This window comes from Dasypus novemcinctus, chromosome 3 (assembly GCF_030445035.2).
Source record: "Dasypus novemcinctus isolate mDasNov1 chromosome 3, mDasNov1.1.hap2, whole genome shotgun sequence".
Classification (NCBI taxonomy): domain Eukaryota; kingdom Metazoa; phylum Chordata; class Mammalia; order Cingulata; family Dasypodidae; genus Dasypus; species Dasypus novemcinctus.
The window spans coordinates 46,238,228-46,265,643 of record NC_080675.1 but is presented as its reverse complement, the minus strand read 5'-3'; the positions used below and the strand labels follow the sequence as shown (position 1 = coordinate 46,265,643).

At 36.9% G+C, this 27,416-nt stretch overlaps 1 protein-coding gene across 6 annotated transcripts in view; it reads left to right on the top strand.

Moving 5' to 3' along the window:
- The window catches only part of SYNE2 (spectrin repeat containing nuclear envelope protein 2), a 400,819-nt gene that overhangs the window by 231,004 nt on the left and 142,399 nt on the right, over window positions 1-27,416 (top strand). For 4 of the 6 annotated variants that reach the window (XM_058293295.2, XM_058293296.2, XM_058293292.2 and 1 more), the window contains 9 exons: window positions 537-802; window positions 2,599-4,699; window positions 6,711-7,033; window positions 12,766-12,913; window positions 13,739-13,957; window positions 19,277-19,542; window positions 20,713-20,881; window positions 22,413-22,568; window positions 24,900-25,040. In XM_058293295.2, coding sequence (XP_058149278.1) covers window positions 537-802; window positions 2,599-4,699; window positions 6,711-7,033; window positions 12,766-12,913; window positions 13,739-13,957; window positions 19,277-19,542; window positions 20,713-20,881; window positions 22,413-22,568; window positions 24,900-25,040 — 3,789 coding nt within the window. The remainder of the gene's footprint in view (window positions 1-536; window positions 803-2,598; window positions 4,700-6,710; window positions 7,034-12,765; window positions 12,914-13,738; window positions 13,958-19,276; window positions 19,543-20,712; window positions 20,882-22,412; window positions 22,569-24,899; window positions 25,041-27,416) is intronic. The other 2 variants (XM_071213892.1, XM_058293293.2) reach the window with 1 other exon arrangement.

The following is a 27,416-nucleotide window of genomic DNA, read 5'->3' as shown; positions in this document are numbered from 1 at the left end:
TTCCTAATTATCAACATTATGTCACCATTTCTTTTCTTAGTCATATGTATTCTTTTTTCCCAATTATCAATGTTTGTTTTTGCAGCTGAGTCTACATAGCTGTGTTTTTGTATTTATGTACTTATAGCTAGGTAAATAAGTCTAAAATTCCAATACATGACTTTGTTTTTAAAAAAATCAAACTATAAATGACTCTTATGGTTCTAACTAAATTTATATTACAGTGAATGTGTGTCTAAAACAGGAAATAGGAGTGATGAATATAAATAATAAACACAGATAAATGTTCCTTCAGATATTTTACACTGTAGGGTAATCTAATTATTACTAAATGGTAGATCAATGGTGAGTTTTAGCCTAGATTTTAACATGTTTCTAGTGGAAAACTGCTCAAATGTCAGGGCCTTAGTTTCTCCGTGTGCAAATTATAAAATATATAATAGAATGTATTACCAGAAGGAAGGTGGAAGGGGATGAATGATGAATGAATTTACTGATTATTGATCAATAATCTGATTTGCTTGACTTCTTTTAAGAAATTATATACCCAATTGGAAGCAAAGAAAACTGCCATTGAACCACTGGAACAAACTGAATATCTCAATGAAACAGAAACAAGTGCCTTGGTTTTTGATAACATAAGATATTCAGTGCATCACTTGGACACTCTGCTTCAGACACTTGTTACCTTGAAGAAAAATAAAGAAAGCCAATATTGCCTCCTTAAAGAGTTTCAAGAACACCTCACTACAGTTGAATTCTCAGTGAAAGCCTTGTTAACAGAAAAAGAAAGTCTAAAAGTGTAAGTGCCACAATTTAAGACTTCCATTTTTTTTATTTGAGCAAGCCCCCACTACCTTGGACAGGCCTAGAGTTTTCAGAGTTTATACTGTGAAAAGATAATTATGACATTAAAATGACTGTATGAAAATTAATTCCATATGGAAGCCATTTTAGGAAGCTCTGTTGGTTTCATGTACTCAATTTGTATTGAGTATATTTTACAAATAAATTTAACAATTCAAACCATAAATATCTGCAAAATTGTTTTTAATTGCCATTGAATTCAGTACTCTTCTGGTCAAGACTTTCACTCTAAAGTGGGGGCAGGGGAAGAGAGAAACAATTTTTTAGTATCAATATAATTGGTTTAAATAATTTGATACTGCATTCCTTTTGGCTTTGAAAATGATGATAAATGATTGTAGATATGGTCTTTTTAAATTTTTTCTTTTATTAGACCACTTGTAGGTTTATAGGAAAATTATGCAGCAATTACAGTGTTCTTTATATCCCACCCCCCTACACACAAAGTTTTCTCTATTATAAACATTTTACATTAGTGTGGTAACTTTGTTACAATTGATGGAACAATATAATTATAATTATATTATTAAATATAGTCCATAGTTTACACTAGGGTTCACTCGTTTCATTTTGTCTATCTATGAGGTTCTTTAAAATGTATTTTTATTCTGATAACATATTTATAATCTAGCATTAATCATTTAACCTTTCAAGATTAAATTCAGTGATGTATTCACAATGTATTTAATGTTGTGCTACTATTACTAAAACTTTTCCATCACCCCAAACAAATTCTGTACCAATTAAACCTTAATTATGCCCCATCCCCACCCCTGCCCCTGGTAATGTGTATTCTAATTTCTGATTCTGAATTTCATATTATGAATCACTTCATATCAGTGAGACCATACAATATTTATCCTTTTGTGTTTGGCTTATTTCACTCACGTGGTAACTTCAAGGGTCACCTGTTATTGTATGTACCCACACTGTACTTCTTTTTATGGCCAAGTAGTATGCCATTGCATGGAAATAGCACATTGTTTATCCATTTACCTATTAATGGGCACTTGGGTTGTTCCCACCTTTTGGCTATTGTGAAAAATAATGTGGTGAATATTGGTTTACAAATTTCTGTAGAGTCCCTGTTTTTGTTTATTTTGGGTTTATCCTTAGGAGTGAAATTGCAGGTCATATGGTAATTTTAAGTTTACCTCCTGGAGCTTCTTACTCCACATCTTCCCACCATCCTTTTTCCTGTAGCTATAGTCTCTTTGTATAAACATTTTCCCATTATGAACTCTTTTTTTCTTTTATGCTTATGACTAAATTGCTTTATTTTCAGTGGTAGCCTTTGAGGAAATAATTTTATATTCAAAAGATTAGCCTAATGATTACAATGTTTTAGTCAATATATCATGATTTTTGGAAAGACTTGATAATAAAGAGATTGGATGTTATGATAATTTCTTAGTCCTAGGCTAACTTTTGTATAAATACTTCATAGTTTACACAGTGTGTTAACATATGTTGTCCCTCCGGTCTTATTTCCTTCCCTGCGGTTCTGTAATTTTATGATAGTCATTTTACAGTTGAGTTTTCTACCCTGTTGCACACTTCTTAATTGAAAGCCACAGTAAACAAGATTCTGATTTTTATTTTAAGGATATAGTACTTTTATAAACAATTTAGCCATCTTTTCTTGGAATTCTAAGCAGAATTAATTTATTCAAATGACATCTACTGCATATTAATAAATATTTAGCTACATTTTTATCCTGTTTTTTCCAGGGGTCCACCAGACAGTACAACATATCTAGATAAAATAAAAAACCTCCTGGCATCAGCAGAAAAAGAGAAAGGTTCTTTAAACAAGCTGAAAACCGAATGGGAGACTTTATCTGGTTATCTGACAGACATGGATAAGAAGTGGCTGGAAAGGCAGATTAGGCAACTTGTACATGGTTGGGAACAAGCAGAACAACTGGTTGAAAAGAAATATTCTCAACAAGTAGAGGAAAACGATGAATTTAGGTCCCTCATGAATAAGATCCAGAACACTGAAATTTCTCTGCAGCAACATCAACAATGCCTACAGTTAAGGCTGAACTCTCCAGGAGAACAGGAAGGGAACCAAAGTATTGTTTCCTTGGTCACTGAACTCCAGGCTATCAAGCATAGATTTTCCATTTTAAAGGGGGGAGCTGAACTTCGGATGAAGAGGATTTGGGGAGAAAAAGAAAAGAAGACTTTGGAAGATGCAGTAAATAATTTGCAAAAGCAGTTGGAAGCATCGGAACCGTTAAACTTAGAGGTGGAAAATCAGATCAAGAAGTGCAAAATAAGATACAAGATGAAAGAAACGATTTTATGGGTCAAGACTCAGTTGGATGAACTCTTTCACACCATCTCCCTTCTCCCAGATGGCATTCTTTCACAGATCAGAAAGTGCAAGGTGACACATGATGGCATTCTAGATAAGCACCAGGTTGTGCAGTCTTTGGTTGAAGAGGTCAAAGATAATATTCCTAATCTTGCAGAATGTGAGACTGATGATTTAAATAATCTCCTACAGGATTTACAGAATCAATACCAAACTCTAGTTTTAAAATCTGCTCAAAGATCACAGCAATTAGAATTTCAATTGGAAGAAAGAGGCAAATTTTTGGCAACAGTAGAGAAGGTTCAACTTTCTCTTCAAGGAAATGAAACCCTGATAATTCCCAAGATGGAAACAACCCCCACAGAAGCTGAACTAGAACACGAGCAAGTCGTCTTGAAGGCATCTCAGGAGGAATTGCAAGAAATTGAAAGTATCATCTCAATACATCTTCAGAAACTAAAAAACTTCTTTAAGGATCTAAATGTATTTGAAAGATTATTTCTGACTGATCATTTGAAAAATCTTAAGACTAGAGCTATCAGAACACAAAGATTCATTCTGAATAAATATGATGAAGTAGAGCACAAGATAAAATTTTACAGAGAATTTCACGAAAAAACGTCTGTGCTCCAGAAGGAAGTTGACAATATGCAACAAAACGAACTTCTACTAAACCAAGAAATAAATGCAGATATTAAAGAGGAGTTCTATAATCTTAAAGACCAACTCATGGCTATTCAGTCTAGGATCTTACAATTACTGAAACTCAAAGAAGTGTTTGACTTTATAGGGCTACACTGGGATTGTTCACAACTTGAACAATTACAAACCCAAGTATTTGAAAAAGAAAAGGAACTTGAAGAAAAAATTAAGCAGTGGGAGACATTTGTGGCAGAACATGACAGATATCAAGCATCACTAGATAAAGTAAGGACTATGGATTCACAAATTAAGAAAAGGGCTGAAGCAGTACTAAGAACTCCTAGTACTTCACCAGAAACAAGTCTGCTCAATGCTCAAATTTTAAATCAGAGAATCGAGAAAGCCCAGTGCTTCTATCATGAGATGATAAAGAAATTAAGTGAAAATACAGCCTTTGATGAATCATTCAAGGAGAAAGAAATACTACAAATAAAACTGTATGCAGAAGAAAATGATAAGTTACAAAAAGTTCTCCAAAATATGCTACTCAAATTCCAACCAAAAAAAATGGATGAAAAGACTTTTCAGGACAAACTAGAAGATTCCTTACATGTTTTAAATCAGATAAAATCTAAGTTGCAGCAGCCTTTACTTACAAATTTGGAAATTGAACATATTCAGAATGAAAAGGATTATTGTGAAACAGTTCAAGAAAAAATTCAGGCAGAAATTTATAGCATCAAAGCCATGACTGTTGAGAAGCAAAAAGAAAAAGAAAATTCGTCTGAAGATAGTGATGTGGAGACAAAATTACGGGAAATTGAAGATCTTCAAATGCAGCTTACTACAAGCATTGTTTGGCACACAGTAAGTTGTTTTTTTTTTTAAAGCTAGGCTGTTAATGCACCTATTTTTATTTAATGAGTTGGTGTTTTACTTAAGTTAATATCTGCACTTTTAAAAAAGGTACAGGTTCCTCAGGAAAATACATGCATTTAAAAAGAACAGCTATTTTTAAAAATTGCAGTGGGCCAGTTGGAACAACAATTTTATTTTTAGCCATTTTCCCATGAGATTCTAGAAACATATTTTATAAAACTATATCCAAGTAAGAAAACAGTCTCAACTCATTCTACGTCTAAATACAGAACTTTATAGTTTGGAAATAGGTAAGTCTGACACCTTTATTTCTATTTCCCTCATAGCTCTTATTGAGCTCAGAACAAAGGTTTATTAGGGATAATAAAGTATACAGGAAGAAGTATGATGTAGAGGAAAGAATACCAAATAATATTTAACATTTATCTAGAACTTAAAATGTATCTGGCACTGTGCTAAGCACTTCACATTTAATCTTCACAGCAACTCTGTGAGGTAGGTACTATTATTACCTGCATGTTAAAATAAGGACATTGAAGTTCAGAAAGATCAATAATTTTCTCAGGGTCTTTTAACAGAAACAAAATCAGGATTACAATTCAGATCTATGTGATTCTAGAGCAAAGGTTGTCAAACTACAGCCTCCTGGCCAAATCCAGTTGATGCTTTTGTAAATAAAGTTTTATTGGCACACAGTCACTTCCCTGTTCGTTTACCTACTGTCTGGCTGCTTTCCTGCTACAACAGGAGTAGTTCCAGTAGATACCAGATGGCCTGCAAAGCTGAAAATATTTACTATTTGAACTTTTACAGAAAAAATTTGCCAAGCCCTCTTGTGGAACAACATATTCCCACCTCTCCTGATAATCTTTCTCATAATAGGGTGAATAGCTTAGGTATCATTGGATTTACACCATGTTTAACACAGTGCTTTATCCTATGTTTTCAGAATTGTTACATTAAATTTATAAAGTGAGGAAATTACTCCTCTCTCTAATTCTAAGAGTTGAAATATTTTGATGGCTGTAAAGTGCCATGGAAGTGTGAAGTCATATCAAAAATCTTAATATGTTCTTTAAATAGGTGCATAACAAATGTTGAGTAAATTGAGTACTTGGTTTTAATTTGGTTCAATTTGGTTTAATTCTATGTTTTGTGTTTTTTCCTTTTTAAAATGTTTTTTATTTTTTTAAATATACTTAGATGCTCAAATGTTACACAGAAAATATGGGATTCCCATATGCCCACTCCCCACACCTCCCACACTCGCCCACATAAACAACATCCTTCATCAGTGTGGCACATTGATTTCAACTGATAAACGCATCCTGGGACAATGCCACTGAGCACGGACCGTAGTTCACATTGTCATTTACACTAACTCTCTCCCACACAATTCTGCATGTTATGGGAAGATAAAAAAAATGATCTATATCTGTTGCAATACAGCTTGAAGAAATAATGTATATAAATTCCCAAAATAATATGAATAGAGCTCGTTTGGAAGGGACCTTTAAAGTAACTTATTTCAATTATTTTCTATTTTAATGAAAAGGCTGATGTCTAGAGACATTTGAATGATGTGGCCAAAATTACAGTTAGAGGCAGAGCCATTAATTTAAAAACACAAGAGATCTGGGTTTTTTGTTGTTGTTGGTTGGTTTTCTCTTCATTTTTTTTCGCAAATACTGATTCAGGTTATATACATTAAATATAGTCAACTGTTTTATTTAATTCATAATCCAGTACAAGAATGCCCAGAGCAGGAACATACATTGTAGGCATGATTCTTGAGATGTATTTTAAATTTAGATTCACTCTCTTAGTAAATCCAGAAACAATTTTCCTTTATGCAAACACAAAGTAATTCGTTTTTCAGTACTGGTGTAATATTGTCAAACTAAAAGTATGAGAATGCTGGACTTTTATAAGATTCAGAAGTGACAAAAGTCCCCAAAGTTTGGCAATTTGTCACAGCATTTACTCTCCTATTCACCAGAATGTCTTCAATGATGCTTATGAGAATATGACCCGCTATAATGAAGCTGTCACCAGAGCCATGGGCATCATCGCTGCCCTCGAAGCTAGGATTGCCTCCCATAGGGTAGACCTTGATAATCCAGAAGAATCACTGGCAATGCCTTGTGGGAAACAGGAGGAACTTGAATCCACAATAGCAGACATCCAAGCCCTCACCGAGAAACTGGAAACAATCTCCAGCCCTGAAACCAAACTGCAACTTCAGCATACTTTACAGGAATTAGTTTCTAAGAACTCAGCCATGAGGGAGGCTGCCAAAGTAGAGGAAGCTGAAGTAGAAAGGTACGTTGTTTTCTAAAGGCAATGCTTTAAAACAAGATATAGGGTTTTTTCCCTTTATAGTAAACGTGTGCATTTAGAGTTAATTTGGAAAATACAGAAAAATCACCATCTAAAGAAAAACATTGTAAATATTTTATTGTATTTCTTTTATTTTTTCCTAATTTAATGTTGGGTACATACAACAGAATATTTACAAAATATGTACATGGAATAAAGAATAATGATAAAACCAGCATCTTTGTTCCCAAAAGGTTCACACATGTATACCATTGCCTCTGAATTCTTTTTTGTGCTCCTTGCCTTCCTTTCAGAAGTAATTGTTATCCTCAATTTTATGCTTTTATGTTTACCATCCCCTTGCTTTTCTTTGTCCTGAAACAATATGTTAGTTTTTGTTTTTCAACTCACACGTAGTGTGTGCATTCTTCTGTGAGTTGATTTTTTTCAAACTCAGCCTGAGATTTATACCTATTCTCGTCTGTAGTAAAATTCACTTAAATACTGATAAGACTTTAGGGTTCTTTATAGTGTTTTTTTTCCTCTCTTTATTTATTTTTTAAATGTTACATTAAAAAAATATAAGAGGTTCCCATATATCCCCCACCCCCCTCACCCCACTCCTCCCACATCAACAACCTCTTTCATCATCATGGCACATTCATTGCATTTGGTGAATACATTTTGGAGCACTGCTGCACCACATGGATAGTGGCTTACATTATGGTTTACACTCTCTCCTAGTCCACCCAGTGGGCCATGGCAGGACATACAATGTCCAGCATCTGTCCCTGCAGTACCACCCAGGACAACTCCAAGTCCTGAAAATGCCCCCACATCATATCTCTTCTTCCCTCTCCCTACCCTCAGCAGCTACCGTGGCCACTTCCTCCACATCAATGCTACAATTTCTTCCATTACTAATCACAATAGTTCCATAGTAGATTATCAGTAAGATGCCTCAGCAGACTTGCAACTCCTACCCTCTGTTTTATTGGACTTACCCTGGCCAGCTAACAGGGAGGTGAAGATAGTCAACCACCACACCAGGGAGCCAAGAGTGTCTTTATAGTTTTTGCCTTCTGAAACTGTGTTACTTGTAACATTTTCACATGCAAGAGCTTCCCTTAAGTATATATATATAAGAATGTGATTGCTGGGTCAAAAGGTGCACACACCTTAAAGTTTTAATGCTATGTGATTGTACCAATTTCTACTCTAAAAATAAGCAGCATGTAAGTGTTCCAGTTGTCCATATCCTCACCAACCCTTGATACTGTACGACTTCATTTTTGCCAGTCTTATCGGTGAGAAGTGGTTTAAATTTGAGTTTCTATTACTGCTATTTAGTTTGAGTTCTTTTTTTCAAAGTTTTTTGGTTGATAATATTTCCTCTTCTGAAAAATGCTTGTTCAAGCCTTTACCCAATTTTTATCGGATTATCTGTCTTTTTCTTGTTGATTTGTAGGAATTTATTCTCTATTTTGGAGTCCAGTCCTTTGTGGTTATATGTGTAGGAAATATCTTTAGGAAGAAGCTCTCCTTTCAGATATCACTCCTGGGGTGGGCTCTAGGCTTTTATTCCTTGCCCCTCACATTCCAGAAAGAGACCAAGAAAGCTGAAACTTGGCAGATGCTCTCAATATGAAAAACTGTCCATAGAGCTTCCCTTATTGCTTAGTATTTCCACTTTTACATGAATCAGGGCCTTTGGATATTTCTTAATTCCTTACCTGTTTATTAATGTGTTTCTTAGGAGAATTTCTTGTTTATTTTAAGAAAAAAAATTGATAAAGAATTCTTAGTTGTTTTCAGTGGAGGATTTAGGCCGTGTCTATTTTGTATCTGTAGTTTCATACATAGTGCTTTTCAAATATATCACATAACAGTGTATATGAAATGTCCTGCTTTTTTTTTCGCTTTATAATGTGAGTTCTTTTCTTGTGCTAACAAACACTTCACAAAAGTAATTATAGCTGCTATGCAATATTTTATCAAATGGATTGTTGTAATTTACTTAACCATCCTTTTTGTTAGACATAAAAGGCAGTCCAATTTTTGTCATTTTTATCAGTACTCTACTGAGTAAAAGGTTTTACTGTACAAAAATGGCTTTTTCATGTTTAGGATTAATTCTTTCAGGTACCCTAGTAAATTTGAATAAATGGTCAAAAGATATGAACCTTTTTTTATTTTAAAATTTTTATTATGAAATACTTTTAAACTTACAGGATAGTTATAAACAAAAGTAATACAAACCCCATACAGAGAATTCTAATGTACACTTACCCCCCCGCCCCACAATACTCAAATCCACCAATTTTATCATTTTGCCACATTAGCGGCATCAGTCTATCCATCAATCTAGAAAACCATCTATTCATTTTCTTTCAATCCATTTTCTGAACACTTGAGTGTAGGTTGTGTCAATCATGCTTCTTGAGCACTTAATACTGCCATGTACACTTCCTAAGAACAAAGAGATTCTTTTATGTACCAACCTTAACTGCAGTTATCAAGCTTAAGAAAAGTAACTGCTAAAAAGCTTATAGTCTATATTCCAGTTTTTTTCATATGTCCCAATAATGTCCTTTTGTACCTTCTCTCATCTCTTGTTAGATCCCATCCAGGATCATGTATTGCCTTTAAATGTCATATCTCTTTAGTTGCTCTTTTTTTTTTTTTTAATTGTGGGAGCATATGTACAATATAATCTTCCTATCCCAACTCCTCTCAAGCATACCATTCAGTGGGATTAATCACATTCACTGTGTTGCAGTGCCCTCACCACCATCCATTACTAAAACTTTCCCATCTCCCCAAACAGAAACCCTACACCCATTTTGCCTTAACTCCGCTCTCGGTTCCCTTTACCACTGGCAACCTGAACTCTAATTTCTGCCTCTATGAGCTAGCATCTTCTCCCATATCCTCTTTGTAGTTACCATGGGCTTAAATTTAGCATTCTAAAACTGTAGCAGTCTTGGTTTCTTTGATACCAACTTAACTTCAATAGAAACTCATGCTATTTTCATATACCTATTTCCCAACTTTTCTACAGTTCTTGTTATAAATTATGTATTTATACATTATGAGTCCCAAACCATTTATTTCTCATTACATTTTTTTAAGGAGGTACTAGTTATTGAACCCAGGACCTCACACATGCAAAGCAGGCACTCAACCACTGAGCCACACCCACTTCACTCTCATTACATTTTATGCATTTGCCTTTTAGATCCTGTAGGAAATAAAAAAGTGGAATTACAAACCAAAATACCATTAGTAGTGGCATTTATATTTACCCTTGTTGTTACCTTTACCAGAGATATTTATTTCTTCATGCAGCTTTGATCTATTGCTTTACGTCCTTTCCTTTCAACCTTCAGAACTCTCTTTACCTTTTTTTTCCGTATCTGGTTGCATCATCATCTTTTTTTTTGGTTCATTGCTTTGCTGTGCAGATGCTGTGCATCTCACCATGTAGGTCTGGGACACCTTTTTACTTTTTTTTACCAGGAGGTCCCAGGAATCAAACTTGGGTCCTCCATATGGTAAACAGGAGCTAAATTGCTTAGCCACAGCCACTTCTCTTTTTCTTTTTTTTTTTAAGGAGGTATGGGGATTGAACCAGGACTTCATACATGTGAGCTATGCCCTCAACCACTAAGCTCCACTTGCTCTACTCTTTAGCTTTTCTTCTAGGGCCAGTCTAGTGGTGACAAAGTCCTTCAGCTTTTGTTTATCTGGGAATGTCTTCATCTCTCCCTCATTTTTGAAAGATAGTTTTGCTGAATATAGAATTCTTGGTTGGTGGTTTTTTGCTTTCAGCACTTTAAAGATATCGTTCCACTGTCTCTTGTTTACATGGTTTCCAATGAGAAATCGACACAATCTTATTGAGGCTCCATTTTTTATGACACATAGCTTCTCTATCTTTGGCTTTCAGAATTTTCTCTTTATCTTTGGCACTAAACAGTTTGATGCAGTGGTGTGGATCTGTTTGGGTTTAAGAGTTTTTGGAGTGTTTACAATGTGTGCATTCATACCTTTTGTTACATTTGGGGTGTTTTTAGCCATTATTTCTTTGAATAGTCTTTCTGCCCTTTTCTTTCCTTCTTCTCCTTCTGGGACTCCCACAATATATATTGGTAAGCTTGATGGTGTCACACAGCAGGTCCCTCAGATTCTGTTTACTTTCCTTCATTCTGATGATTTCAATTGTCTTACCTTCGACTTAACTGATTCTTTCTTCTGCCAGCTCCAGTTTGCTATTATACCCTGCTAGGGAATTTTAAAATTTCTGTTCCTGTGGTCTTCAGCTTTGTTTGGTTCCTTTTCATAATTTCCATCTCTCCATTGATATTCTCTGTGTGTTCATCTGTTGTTTTCCTGATTCCCTTTAGTTATTTGTTTATGGTTTCCTTTAGCTCTTTGATCATATGTAGGACTGTTTTTAAAAAAGTCTTTGTCTGGCATGTCCCAAGTCTGGCCCTCTTCATTTCTAATGTTTTGATTTTCTCCTTTACCTGGGCCATTGCTTCCTGTTTTTTTGTGTGTGTGTTTTGTTACCTTTTGTTGAAAACTGGTCATTTTGATATTTTAACGTGTTAACCCTGGAATTTAGACTTTGAAGCCTCTCACTCATATCCAGCTAGTATTATGACAGAGCTTTCCTGGAATGCCAGGAACCCCCTCCCCTCCCCAAAAAAGGTGGTTTTTAAAAAAGAAGACACCTTTTCTAATCTTTGCAGATTGACCTGCGGGAGTGCTCCCCGCCCCATCCTTTCTGAACATGCATCTTGGGCATGTGTATGTGGCCCTGGGAATTCCCCCCTTCCCATACATGGATATACATGTCGGATAAGAATGTTTTCTCTTTCTTAGGAGACTGTTTTCTCAGGGTCCTGTACACAGCACTGTATGTCCTACAGACAGCCAATTAACTGCTCTCCCACAGTGTTGTGGAGGAGAGTTCGGTGAACTGCTTCTACGTGCAGGCCAAATCTGAGACAGAGAGTTCCTCAGGCCCCCGCCAGACAGGTGGGGCCAGATGTACATGCTCCCAGTATGTGCGTGAGGGTTATTCTGCCGTCTCTGTGACTGAGACCAGGGATCCCCACTGGGAGCGTGGTCTGGCTTCACGCCCCACTCGTGGGGCTCGCGGTGTGGCAGAAGCCAGCCAAATGGCCGCGAGGTCCCACCGCTTTTAAGCAGCCTTTTTCTTGATTTGGTGCATGGCCTCTTACTATAGTCCTTTAACTGTTTTCTGGAGCTCTGAGAAAGATGGTTCTGACAGTTCTTCTTGGTTGATCAAAGTTTCTGTAAGGCGGAGCCCTGAAGCCTCTCTCTCTGCCATCTTGATTGCGGCAGGGCCTACATATGAACTTCTTAAAACAAAATTGTTTTCTACAAGAATTTTACCAATTTATACCTTACTAGCAATGTTTAAGAAGGTGATTTTCACTTTACTAAAGTGAACTTTTATTTTTAACTCTCTAATTTGGGTGTTTTGAGAACAGCATTATCTGCCTTTAAAGTTTATGCTAATAGGCATATGCAGATCCCTTTTGAGAGAAGGCTGTCAGTAAAAATGGGTTGAGATGAACGAAGAGTGAAAAGAATTATCATGTTCTTTTTTTTAAATTAAGTGTGCAGAATTCATCCTGCAAAGTTTAGAATTTGTTGCATTAGGTAAAATTTAATCTCTTTTCTTTCCCCTGACTATGCCTCAGTAGGTGTCTCGAGAGTTATAAATGCTATGGAAATATTAAAGACAAAATTTGCGTTAACCTCAGCAAAATGGAGAAAGTTCTTTGGCATTCCATGTCCCAGTTGCCAGTGTCTTACAAAGAAGCTCTAGAGCGCTTGGAACAGAGCAAGGTAATGGTGTTCCCAAGTCCAGTAAGTCTGTACAAAAATTGGGCAGAACAAGTGAGTGTAGGCAGCCGGGAGTGTGGCTCTTTTATCGAAAAACTTCAAACTGAGTTATACACCCAGGAAAATTCTTCAAACCAAAAAGCTAAGTAATAAGATGAAGCAGTGGTTCTGAGCGATTTAATTCACTGAGTTTATAAGACAGTCCTCTCCCAGTTAGCCTGCCTTGCCCTCACTGATTGCTCCTTCTAAAGCTTTATATTTCATCTTATTTTATTAGATGCTGCGGAATCAATAGCAGAGTTTTATTGTCTGCTGAGAATTCATGCAACTATCATAAGTTCTAAATTCTACTTACTTCTTATACTCTGTTAGTAAGCAATTTTAGTTTGCTTGTTTTCATCTGCTAGAATCTATGGTATTAGAATTTGGTTGAGAACATTCTGAATCATCTTGCTTCAGATCCCTCCCAAAAGTCCCACAAATATCGCCTGTTCATACAGTATGTATGATGTGGATTACCTACCTAATAAAATATGAAAGTTAAATTAAAATGATGAAATGTACTTCTAGGATATTCATCTTTAAAAATAAATTCTTACTTCGCAAAGTGGCTTATGGCTCAATTGTTGGTCCTAGAGTCCCAAACTCATGGGTTATACAATAATACATAGAAAATTATCATCTGGCTCCAATTGGCAGATATACTTCCAAAAGCACTAAAAAATGGATCTTGTAATACTTTTAGAAAATTTAAAATAATTAATTTCTCAAGATTAAAATAGTTGATTAATAGACATTATGTTACTCCAATTTCTCTTCTTTTTTAAGGCTTTGGTGTCAAATCTATTATTAACCAAAGAAGAGTTAATGAAACTACGACAGATCCTCAGACACTTGAGACTCAGGTGCACAGAAAATGATGGCATCAGTTTGCACAGAACCATATCAGCCCTATGGGAGAAATGGCTGAGTTTGCTGGAAGCTGCTAAAGAATGGGAGATGTGGTGTGAAGAATTAAAGCAAGAATGGAAATTTGTCAGTGAAGAAGTAAGTGCTTCATGTTCAAAAAACCATACAATTTCCAAACAAATGTACTCAAATAATTTTATTACTTTCATTTTGGTTTTATATAAAATGAGTCCTCAATCTGTACCAGTTGCTTACATCATGGATATATTGCACATAAATGTCCATAGGGGTCAGGTCCTATTAAAATAATCTCCAAGAAACAATTCAAAAATGCCAGTAGTAGCTTTTTTTTTTTCGTATCAGATGTTCCTATAAATGACTTAACTACTTCCCTTTTTCAAGCTTTAAAATATTAATTGTGCAATTAAGTTAAACCTTTTAAAAAATAATCATTCTACATTATACTAATGGTTAGAAAGGCTAATAGGCATAATTAGCCAACTAATTTTGAAGTTAACTAAAATTGTTAACTATGGAAATTAACTACTCTTGTTAAGTATGGACCCCAAAGTATGACGTATGATGTTCATCTTGAAAAATATCCAAAAGAATATCCAGAAGAAGACTTCCTTAATACATATCATTTGCAGATGTTAATTTAACCATGGCTCAGAACTATATTTAGAAAGAAATTTTAAAATAGTATAAAATATCTTAGGATATTCTTTAATCAAAGGGCCAGGTCTATGTGAGGTACAAATCAGAACAATGAATGAAAACCCTTCTTTCCTAATGATTTATAAATTCTTGTTGAATTTACTTAAAGAGACGAATACAATGAATTAATACTTAATTGGAAGGAGATCACATGCTTTGGGATCTGTATATTTAGAACGATCATGTTTTCCTGCCTAAAACTTGATATTCTTGGAAGTGAATATCATTTTGGTGGTACTAGAATGGTTTTAGTCTCTTGAATGTTAAAATTTTGTAAATTCTAGTTTAGTGGGACTGCTGCTACCAACTTCTTCCCCATCTATAGTGGCACCGTTTATTGAGTTCCTATCCTAGGCAATGTGCTGTGTTGAGAAGGCACTTCACACTTGATCTCGATGAATCCTTCCAGCACCTTCATGTGGTAACTATCACTGCCACAGTGATTGAGCTTAAGCCTCTGTGGGGCTGAAGCTGGGTCCATTTCACTCACCACTGTAGCCTTAGAATGTGGCAACCACTTTGTGCTTCACAGGCACATAGTAAATATTTCTTGAGGGCCAACTTTCATTCAAACACAGGTCTGTGCTAATTCTCAGCTTTTGTTCTCTTTATTTTGTTATATTGTCTCTCTATTCTTGTTAATCCGATCCCATTCATTTAGAACTTTGTAATTATTCATACAAGCATTTGACAATATCTGCTAACAAATATATTTTTCCAAAAATGTAGTAGCCCGAATAAAACAATAAAAGGAAATGTCCTGGGAAGTGGATGTGGCTCAAGCAATGGAGCTCCTATCTACCTTATAGGAGGTCCAGGGTTCGATGCCCAGGGCCTCCTGGTGAAGGCAAGCTGGCCTGTGTGGCAAGCTAGGCCCATGCAGAGTGCTGCCCCATGCGGGAGTGCTTCCCTGCACAGGAGTGCTTGCCCATGCAGAGAGCTGGTGCAGGAAGATGACACAACAAAAAGAGACACAGAGGAGAGATAATAAGAGACGCAGCAGATCAGGGAGCTGAGGTGGCTCAAGAGATTGATTGCCTCTCTCCCACTCCAGAAGGTCCCAGGATCGGTTCCCAGAGCCACCTAATGAGAATATAAGGAGACACAGAGGAACACACAGGGAATGGACACAAAGAGCAGACAACGGAGTGGGAGAAGTAAATAAATAAATAAAAATCTAAAAAAAAAAGTCCTGGGAATGGATGTGGCTCAAGCAGTTGAGCTCCCGCCTCCCACATTGGACATCCAGGGTTTGGTTCCCAGTGCCTCCTGAAAAAAACAAAAACAAACAACAGCAAAATAAATGAAAAAAACCAACTCAGGGAAGCTGACGTGGTTCAGTGGTCGAGTGTCAACTGCCCACATAAAAGGTCCTGGGTTCAATCCCCAGCCCCTGGTACCTCAGGAAAAAAAAAAAAAAGAAAATGTTCTCATGGAACAACAACAGCTTATTGGGATCACATATGTACTATTTCATATATCTTCCCAAGAACTAGAGGGTAGATACTTTATTGTCCCCATTTTATAGATGAGGAAAGTGAGGCCCAGATTTGTAAATAAGTGGTAGAGGATATCATTCAAACTTAGACTCTGGTGCTTAGTCACTAAACTATCAACTTAAATGAATGATTATTTATTTTACACATATCAAATTGATGTGAGATTTTAAAATCGTTTTTATCCATTCCTATGTCATTTAAAGACCTACACACGTCAGATTCTGTTAGCATAGTTGTTTTTATGTGTGACAAAGTGAATTTGTATTTTTAAAATATCTATAGTAACATAATAATCCACTGTCTTTATGGAATATACAGATTGCATAAGTAAATGTGCTAGGACACTGAAACTTATATGTTACCTTTAAATTGAAAACTAAAACAAACAAAAATTTTTTTTCTAAAATCTTACCTCTCTGTTTTCCAGAATAATCTGCCTGATGTAGTTATCTATTTTTGATATTAAGAATCACCCTTTTATGCTTTGATGATTATAATGTGGTAGAATAAAGTCACACCTGAAAAATGATTGAAAGTTTAAGTCTGTCTACTTCCCATTGTCCCAAAAGCCCCAGAAGCCATTTCTTTATCCGTTCCTATTTCTCCTTCACTGTGTTTGCTTATGGTGCAACTGTGGTTCCTTCTCCTTTTCTAGAGTGTACTTTATTATTAGCTATGAACCTAAGAGTTTTATAAGTAGTTTTATTAGAATTCTATAATCAGAAAATCATCAAGGAGCTTCCAGCGCCTCTTCTGGGTAGAAAAATGAATGCATTATTTTTGTGACAATATTTTATTGACTTGGGGGCTAGATTCTCCCCAGACATCAGAGCCTGTTTTGGACTTGTGTGCCGGTGGTCCATCTTGGAAAGTGATCCTTGGGAACAGTAATGGGGGGCTGACGCAGGAAAGGTCTGAGCCTTTAGTTGCTTTACTTTTATTGGGACATTGTTACTGCAATTGCCTATTTATGATTCTCATCATGCATGGAAGCTCCAAAAAGTTCTCTGGATTCCAGACATCATTGTTGCAACCCCTACTATAAATTTATAAATGTATATTGTAAACTCTAGCTGTAAGTTTCTCTCTCAGTATAGCATTGCATACTTGATTTCTGGCAGGGAAATCCAAAATAACCCAGTGGCACTTAAGCTTCAGATTCAGTGGAACCCTCACCTCGTTTTTGGTGGAACTCTCTGTCTGCCCCAAACCTGCTAATCCAACCAATCTTAGGTTTGAGGTATGGAAAGCACAGATTCCATAACTGGGTCACTGGGAGAGAGCCAGGCTACCTCTACCTCTTGGTTCCTGTATTCTAGCCTTTGGGGACACAACTAGATCATGTGGCCCAAGAGACAGGGCAGCTCATACCACAGCCTGAACCTGCTACAGGACCTCTCTTTCCCCAGGCCCCCCTCAAGATTGGCAGCAGTTTTGGGGAGCGGATGTAGCTCAACTGTTTGAGCACCTTCTTCCCATCTACATGGTCCTGGGTTTGACCCCCAGTACTTCCTAAAAACAAAACAAATAAATGGAAAAACCAACTCGGCATTGCTGATGTAACTCGGTGATTGAGCACCAGCTTCCCACACGTGAGGTCCTGGCTTCAATCCCCGGCACCGGTACCTAAATAAAAGAAAAATTACAAAAAACTGCCAGCTGTTTTTATTTATTTATTTTTCTGATAAATCTGAGCAGTATTCCAACCTATAGTACATAACTGCCAACAAAACACAAATAGGCCAGTCCAGTGCCATGCCTCTTTCTTAGTGGTAGGGTAAAGATTGAACTTGGCCTTTACCTTAGAGGAGTCCTGGCCTGCCCCAGACCATTGGGCACCTGGAAACTTACTCGATATTGGGGCCCCTGAATTTTCCCAGGCTTTATTTCCCATCTCTGATATGCTTTACTGGGCATCGAGGTCCTTGCTCACCATTTTAGTGAGCATGCTATCATAAATGTAGTTGACCTTTGTGATCCTCTGTGATGCCAAGACACAAGGCGCCTGACTCTATCATAGCAGAGCAGGAGGGCTAGAGTTATGTGGGTTAGTGGTAAATGTGCCGTATCACTGACTGGAGGACCAGAGAATTTGAGGGGCATAAGGAGGACCTGATTTAGCGGCCCTTGAGATTTTTTCCTCTATCTTCTTTCTGAGTTTAGAGCTGGTTTAACTGTGGTTTTTTGTTGTTGTTGTTGTTATTTTAGATTCATTTTTTTTTAATTTATTTCTCTCCCCTTATCCCCCCCCCCCCCCCCCCCCCGCCCAGTTGTCTGCTCTCTGTGTCCATTCGCTGTATGTTCTTCTTTGTCTGCTTGCATTCTTGTCAGTGGCACCGGGAACCTGTGTCTCTTTTTGTTGCATCATCTTGCTGTGTCTGCTCTCCATGCATGGCGCCACTCCTGGGCAGGCTGCACTTTTTTCATGTGGGGCAGCTCTCCTTGTGAGGCGCACTCCTTGCACGTGGGGCTCCCCTATCAGGGGACACTCCTGCGTGGCACAGCACTCCTTGTGCGCATCAGCATTGCGTGTGGGCCAGCTCACCACACAGGTCAGGAGGCCCTGGGTTTGAACCCTGGACCTCCTATATGGTAGGCGGACTCTCTGTCAGTTGAGCCAAATCTGCTTCCTGACTCCAGTTTCCATATATGTGATGTATTAAGTTATATATTTCTGAGAGGTCTACACATGGTGGTTGATAATACTTGACTGGTTCAGCCATTCAGGCTGCTTTCCCTTTGGAAGGTCCCAGGGTAATGAGAGTCACTGGACTTACTTTGTGAGCATATAGGGATCAGAAGTGAAAGAAAAAAAGACCTGAAGACAGTAGTTACCCAACCTCTAATACATAGTAAAAGCAGCTTGGAGGAGTTCATTCTAACCTCCTTTGGTTATCTCAGGGGAAATATTACTTTCTCCGCAGTTGAAATCTGAAGGAGAAATAAATTATTTACGAAAATATTTTAGTCTTTCCTTCAACCCACTACAGCGATACTTTGTTTCAATCATACATCTACATGAGCAATAGCTCAGAACTATGGGATTCCGGTTGCAGAGAAATATATATTTGCAGCTATAGAGAAACAAACATTACTTTTGACTTTCAAAGTGACATTGGGAACCCTTTGAAGAGCCAGTATACAAAAATTATGGCTGATGGCTGTCAAGTTATTCTTTCAGGTTCTAAAATGAAGAGTATATTTTACTTATTTTTGCTCTCTTCCTTTAAAATTGAATTAGATTGAACGAGAAGCAATTATTTTAGATAATCTTCAAGAAGAATTGCCTGAAATTTCCAAAACAAAAGAGGCAGCTACCACAGAGGAACTCTCTGAGCTACTAGACTGTTTATGCCTATATGAAGAGAATGTGGAGAAGCAGCAGTTGATACTGACCCTACTTTTTCAACGCATAAAAAGTATCCAGAATGTTCCTGATGGCTTAGGATCTGTGGAAACGGTCCCAGCATTTCAGGAGATTGCATCTATGCAAGAACGGTGCAACAAGTAAGTTTGGCTAAGGAAATGTGCTTGATGACTTAGGCTCAAAACTTAGAATATACTAAATTTATAAAATATCAAAATTCTATTATAGAATAATAACAAGTGATATGACAAAACTGAGTTGACTCAACACCAAGTGATATATTAATAAAAAGAAATTGAAAAGATAATAACCGTAATTAAAACAAGCACAAGTTCTCTTTCCTGGGATTACTAAGGGTTAATTTGTTGTATGTGTGTTTGCTGCTTTTCTAATTTAGTAATACATATTCATCATAGAAAATTTAGAGAATGTGAGAAATTATAAAGATGAATGTAAAAATCCACCTTTAATCTCACCACTCGGTGACAACTACTACTGCCAGGGCTTTTTCTGTATTCATTCTCATCTTTTTTCTATGATTATATTTGTCAGTAAATTGAGATCCTCTATGTATACTATTTTGTATTCTGAAGAATCATTTATCAGTGTATCATATATGTTTTCTTATACCATTGTAAACAAAGCTGCAAAATATTCCACTATGTACATATGCCCTAACATAGATCCTTTAAAGCATTTATAAGTTTCTTCTTTTATAAAAGCAGTGCAGTGAATATTCTTATGCCAGAATATCTCTATCTCTCTGCATCTGTGATTAATTCATTGAGAAAAATATCTACAAGTGGATTCATTGGGTTCTTTGATCATTACAGGTATAATAATTTTATAGCTAGAGATACTTAAATAGCTTTCAGGAAAAAATTTTACCCATTTAAACTCCTCTTCAGATAAGATGGCTACATCCATAGCATGCTGGGTTAAATGAAGATTTAAAAGGGCAGTCACAGTGAAGCCCACTGTGACTCAGTTTACCCCTGCTAGTCATTTTCAGTTGAGCTCAGGAATTAAATGAAGAAAAATAAAAAAGAGGATCAAGATGGCAACTGGAATGTAAAGTATGAAAAGAGGATATTTTGGGATAAGAGTTTTGGAAATGTTTTTGCTTAAGTGATAGAATTTCACCTTTGTTTGTACACATGCATATAAATCATTGAAAACTAGTACTTTTCTTTCAGGAACAAAAATCTTCTTTTGTGAGCCATGCAGACATTTTGTTAATTGTTAAGATAAACTGTTGCACAGAAGAGCAGGATAAAGAAACAGTTTGTGATTTTGATACTATATTTTAGCCTTTTTCAGAAAGCTCAAAAAAATAAAGAGTTGGTACAGACTGAAATCCAAGAAAGACATTCCTTCAAAAAAGAAATAATCACTTTGAAGAATTTATTTCAACAGACCATGACTTCATTCCAAAATATGGCATTACAGGGCCACCCAGAAAAGGCAGAACAGTTTGAGGTAAGTGAGGGGTGAACTAACAATAGTGACTGATACAGGTCACCATCTTGATCCAAAATCCACAGGTAGTACTTGATGTCTAGGACGGGGAGAGTGGTCCAGGGAGAGAGAAGAGCCTGTGCCAAGGCCCTGTGGCACATGGACAGAGCCATGGAAGGAGCTTGGTATAATTGAATTGCAAAGAGCAGAACTGAAACCCAGCTGAGAGTGAGGCCAGTCGAGACCGAGCAACCCTTTTCAACATGTCTCAATTGCATTTGGTAAACAGAACTCTCAGACCACTCTTGAGTAGCATATTAAGCTACTCACTTTAGTAGGACCTAACATTTTAGATCTAAGGGGGCTGTGCACACACTAACGGTCATATGAGAACTCCTTTCTTCAGATTAATTTCTTCTCTCATTCTGGTCCAATGGTTACAACCAAAAATGCCATAGGAAAGTTTTTTCATTTTATTTTATTTTATTTATTTAGTTTTTTTGCATGTTGTTATTAATGAGAGTTTTTGGTTACTAAACATTGAAAAAGGAAAACTTACTCTCACTCATAGAAACAATCTCCATGGAGAAGCCATCCTTGTATAGCTTGGAAGGAAGACCTGTACTTCTGGATTAGAGCTAGATAAAACAGGATCCGTGCTTTTATCTCAAACCTCATTTGTGTCGGAAGGGCATTGTTATTTAACTTTCTCTGTAAAGGTTTGCTCTCTGTTGAGGTTTAAGAAAAGGAAAACAGTAACATAGGACTGAGTCATTTAAAATTGTAATCATTCTTCAGTTCAGTTCAGTTCAGTGACTGAATCCATTAACACAAACAATGCTGCTGAGCAGACACTGTAAAACACACACACACATACAGTAAAGTCAAGAAGTATTTTTCCACTTGATCTTTGGGGAACTTTCCCAAACAAATGAGTTTCTCCTTTATAATTACTGCAGGAGAACATAGATAAGATTCTGTTTCTAGGCCACAACCAATAGACTATGTATTCAGGTTTCTCTTTTCTCCTGAAACCTACATTCTTTGCATGGAACTGGAACCCTGCCTTTTGAAAGAAGTTGAACTCTCCTGGGCTGTCTAATTACATGAAAGCAGACACTTCTGCTTCAAGCATAGGGCTTTTAGTGGCCTTGAATCATTGTGATGATAATGTAGGATGAAGCAGAAATGGTAACAAGTTAATAACAACAAAAAAAATGTCTTTGAAACTTTTTGCTACTAGCAGATTCTGAGATCAGGACTGCAACTGAGACAGAATTAAGTCATAGAGGTACTTTAGAAGCAGGAGATGTTGTAATGTCTTTCCAACAATGGTTTGACACTCTGAAGGGCTATCAAGTTTAATTCTTACAAATTAGAAGGCATCATCTGACTAAATGGTATCTTTCAGGGTTAATCAACTTGTATCAATAGTAAAGTTTTGTCATGCAAAGTTTGCTCATTTAAATCATAAGGATGTGCTGGAAAGCTGTTTTCACTTTTACACTTTTTCCCTGTCCTGTGAGTATTGAAATTCTCTTGATGATTTTAGGAGCTTCAAAGTGTTCTTAAGAAAGAGAAGCTAACTTTGGAGAATATTATGGAAAAACTGCGAATCAAGTATTCTGAAATGTATACCATAGTACCTGCAGAGATTGCATCCCAGATGGAAGAATGCCGAAAAGCTTTAGAAGACATAGATGAGAAGGTAATAATAATGTTTTTGTTGGTGTTATCATGCATGGAGTTGAATGATTAATAGAAGGAAATCCCATTTAAATAGCATGTTTTCATTTGCCCTGTTTTCGGTTATGACTGCTTTTAAAGGGTTTAGTTAAGTGACAGTTTTGTGTATTGAATATTGGGATAAAGGTACTCTAAGTGACATAGATAATGGAATTAGGTATTGGTATATTTTTAGTTTTCAAAATGCGTATTTTCTTCTCTCGCATTTGAGAAATAGTTATGTTATCCTTAATTTAGCCTTTTTATTTTTAACTGAAGAACGACTTAAAATTTTTGGATGTAAATAATACTTTGCATTAAAACATGTTTTCTGAGAACATTTTAAAATTGCAACTAAGGGCAATAGGCATACAAATTTCACAACTCACTAAGAATAGCACTTAGCAGATGATAGCACAGTTCTCACAAAGCATACCTGGGCAGGTTTTTAGGATCAAAAGTCCAGGTTTGAAGAAAGGTTGGAAAATGCCTTGTAATAGTACTGAAGAGGTAGCTTAGCAAGACAGTTTTATTGAATTATAAAAAAAGGCAGCCCAAATCCAACAGAACAAAGTTCTATTTAGTCCAGCACTCGCAAGATTGTCTTCTTGCTTTTTGAAGCCTGGAATGCCTGTGATTTGATTTTTTTAAAAATTATATATATATATGGATAGTAAATGCACACACACACAAAATTACATTTCACACTTAGTCACTAGACTTCATCATTAACAGTAATGACAGATTAGTTAGGAAAAATCTAACCAGTGTTGTGAAAAACAGGTAAACTCCTAATATTTATGTGTAGCACATCTCAGATTGCCCACAAGGAAATCAGTGAGCATCACTTACTACTGATTTTATTTTAATTGTTTTGAAAGAAACTAAATGTTGTTTGCATAAATACTTTATGTGAAAATCCCTAACAAAGTGAATCAACAATGAAAATCAGTCTTTTGAACTTGGGGCTGGAAATTTCAGCTGTGACCCATATACTTGTTACAAACAGCAATGCTTTTGACTGTTTCATGTATCTGAAGGAATGCCAAGAATCCAGGCAGCATGCACGGTGCCATCCTGTAGAATTCACGTGCTGTCTTGTTTTTCCTAAATCATGATCTCACCTCATGTATCAAAATGATATTCATTTCTGCCAGGAGAATAACAGTCCAAAAATATCAGAAAACATAATTTTCTGGGAATTTGTTAGCACAGCAATAGAAAACCAATACAGGATTGAAGTTGGAACTTTTTCCTTTGGATAATCTTGACTGTGATAAGGTTTGTGGAACAAAAACATGATATAGAAGTATCAACAGTCTGATGTTGTGAAAAGTCTGGGACTTGGAATCCGGAGATTCAGAACTTCTGCAGATGCCTTCAAACACCACCTCACCATATGATCTTCACAAGCCACTTAGCCCACGGTTCACTTTCTGCATCTGTATATTATCTACATAGAATGGTTCTAGCCTCAGTGATTGCACAGATTTAGTGGTTCTTTAGAGAATCCAAAGAATTACACAAAAGCATAAAGTATTACTTGGTTATTTAGTGACTGCTTAAAAAAAACCTTATCAACATTGCTTGAAAAAAACAAGAGCACAAACTAATCAGGTATTTGAAAAAAATGATACATTCAACATTTATTTATCTTTCTTAGCCCAAGTTATTTTCTAAAGAAAATCATTCACATTTAAAAAAATATTACACTGTTCAGCAGCTAGATTTCTGACTGCTTTGAAAACATGCACTAGAAACGTTCACAAAGAAAAAATAAGTTCTGTACATTTTCAAGAAATAGCTAGTTTTAGAAGATTATTTCATCCAAGTGAATATTAAGGTCGGAATTACATTTTCTTTATTCAACTTGAGAATAAGTTTGGTCTTATTGAAAATAGATGGTGTGCAGAGGATTTCCTCATAACCTTGAGAGATTGTATAATAAATTATTTCTCTCTCAGGATTTCTTTTTTTCATTTGACCTATTGGGATATATTTCCAATAGTCCACATAGTAGTTTTGGCCATCACAGCACATATCTGCAGTACATATCCTGGCTTATATTCAACAAATTTTTTTTTGATTGTTTTATTTTCTTGTGTTATATTTGAAAGGTCAGGTCAGCACAGCCACCATTTATTAGTCTGCTAATTCACCATTGCATTAATTCATTAACCAGTGTGGTTTGGCATTTTCCCCTCAAGCCTCAAAAGATTTTTGTAACTCAAATCGCATAGCAGAGTGGCAACTCCCTTAATTATGAGTGCAGAGACCACCTCTAAACCAGATGTGTCTTTCTCTCTTTTTGCAGATTAGCAATGAAATCTTGAAAAGTTCACCATCATATGCAATGAGTAGAAAAATAGAAGAAATTAACAATGGACTTCATAATGTTGAAAAGATGTTGCAGCAGAAAAGCAAAAATATAGAGAAAGCTCAAGAGATTCAAAAGGTAACACCCTCCTTTAACTCCCTTCGGCATTTGGTATTTCTGACCCTCCCTTTCCCCACTTTATCAAGCAGTACAAGGTGTGCTCTGTGGATTAAATGGGATCTTAAAGATCCTAAACCAGACCCTCTGAGAATATCACCTACAGAGTCTTTGTAGAGAATGCTGCATTTAAGAATGGTTCTCGGTTTTTTCCATGGTGGGAATATGCTAACATTACTGAGAGTATGTTTGTGAACTAACCTTTTCACATATAAAGGAAAGTAAGGATGTTACTTTGATAACACTGATAAAAATAATTCATAAGATATGAGAAAAAAATTTAAAATTTTAAAAAATTTTTAAAAAAAGAAGATATGAGAAGTATTAGCAGCTTTTCTTTACACTGCCAAAGGAAAGAAATTCCAAATGTATTTTCCTTATAAATATGTTAGGAAATAACATATTTATAAGGGATTTGTTCATACACATAAAATTCTACCTCTTAAAGTAAACTCATGAATATGGAAAGCATTTTTATTCTAACCTATATTTTAAGGAACTGTTATAATATAGAGAGAGACTTTAAAATAGGTCAGAATATGTCTCACCATTAGACAAAACTTTGGACTCTTAATAAGCAGTGGAGGGGAGCGGTTGTAGCTCAAGTGGTTGACGAGGTCCCAGGTTCCATCCTCGGTAACTCCTGGGGGAAAAAAAAAAGCATGGAATCTAATTTGACAAGTCAGATTCTCCCATGTCTAGAAATTATGTTTTTAAGAAAATATGGGACTTCTAGGAAAATGGGGGCTAGAAAGACATGGGACTCTTTCCTCTCCCAGAAAAATAGCTAGAGGACAGGCAGAAACAGCCTGGAAAAAAAATGTTCTAGGGTGTCGGACACCCTGGGAAGGCTGGACACCACCCAGAAGAGAGGGGGGCACAGGAAAAGAATCTCAACAAGGAAACTGTGAGTTAAAGCTGCGGCTGCTGCTGAGGATGCCCTGCCCCACCCTATAGACAATTTTGAATTCTCTGGCCTCAGGCCAGCTGCTACAGACTAAGGGGCCTGCAGGAATCTACCTCCCCAGGTAACAGGAGAGAGAGGGACATAGCCTATGGCTGACTCATCTTCTGACCCACACATTTGATTTGCTGTGTCCCATGAGCCCTTGCAGGTCAGGAGGGGCTGCACCATTGTTTGTCTTAGGAGCCTGCACTTGACTTAAAGAGATCCCACCCTCTCACTTTCTCTCTTTACTGACTGGGACTGGTTGTTAAGGATGCAGAGGGGAGTGGAATTATTTCCTAAATGAGAGTGCTACAAGCAAAGGTTGGTGAAGAGCCTCAGAGAGGCTCTTAGCCGAGGCAGGATCCTTTATTACATTGATCTGGTCTTTGTTGCTGGGAACACACTCTGACCAAGCTTTGAACTGAGAGGCTGCCAAAGAGTGCCATCTGCTGGTCGACCAAGGAAGTGCATGGAAGGCAATTAAAAATAAGTAAGAGGGGCTTTTTCTAACCTTTCCAGCCTCCCTCCCAAGGCTCCAGGAAATTGGTCTGGTTCAGGACCCAGGTTTGAGCAACTAACAGGGACAATCCTAAAGACCTAGAACAGGTTGAACCAAGAATCAAAGGACTGCAGTAATACACAACTCCCACTACTAAATCCCTATGAAAAAGAGAGAAACTGAGCATCAGAGTAAGCTCGCCATCCTATCAGATGCCTAGACATCAGCAAAAAATTACAAGCCATACTAAGAAAATGGAAGAAATGGCTCAAGCAAAGGAATATATCAGAACCCCAGATGAGACACAGGATTTGAGACAACTAATCAAGGCTCATACAAATTTCCAAAATGAAATTAATGAGCTGAAAGACAATATGGTTAAACAGATGAAGAACATCAAGAAAACACTGAGTGAGCACAAAGAAGAATTTGAAAACCTGAATAGCAAAATAACAGTGCATGGGAATGAAAGACATGAAAGGTGAGATCAAAAACACATTAGAGGGAAGCGGACTTGGCCCAGTGGTTAGGGCATCCGTCTACCACATGGGAGGTCCGCGGTTCAAACCCCGGGCCTCTTTGACCCGTGTGGAGCTGGCCCACGCGCAGTGCTGATGTGTGCAAGGAGTGCCCTGTCACGCAGGGGTGTCCCCGCATAGGGGAGCCCCATGTGCAAGGAATGCGCCCCGGAAGGAGAGCCACCCAGCACGAGCCACCCAGCACCCACCCAGGAATGGCACCACACACATGGAGAACTGACACAACAAGATGATGCAACAAAAAGAAACACAGATTCCTGTGCCACTGACAACAGCAGAAGTGGACAAAGAAGACAACGCAGCAAACAGACACAGAACAGACAAGTGGGGGGGGAGAGGAGAGAAAGAAA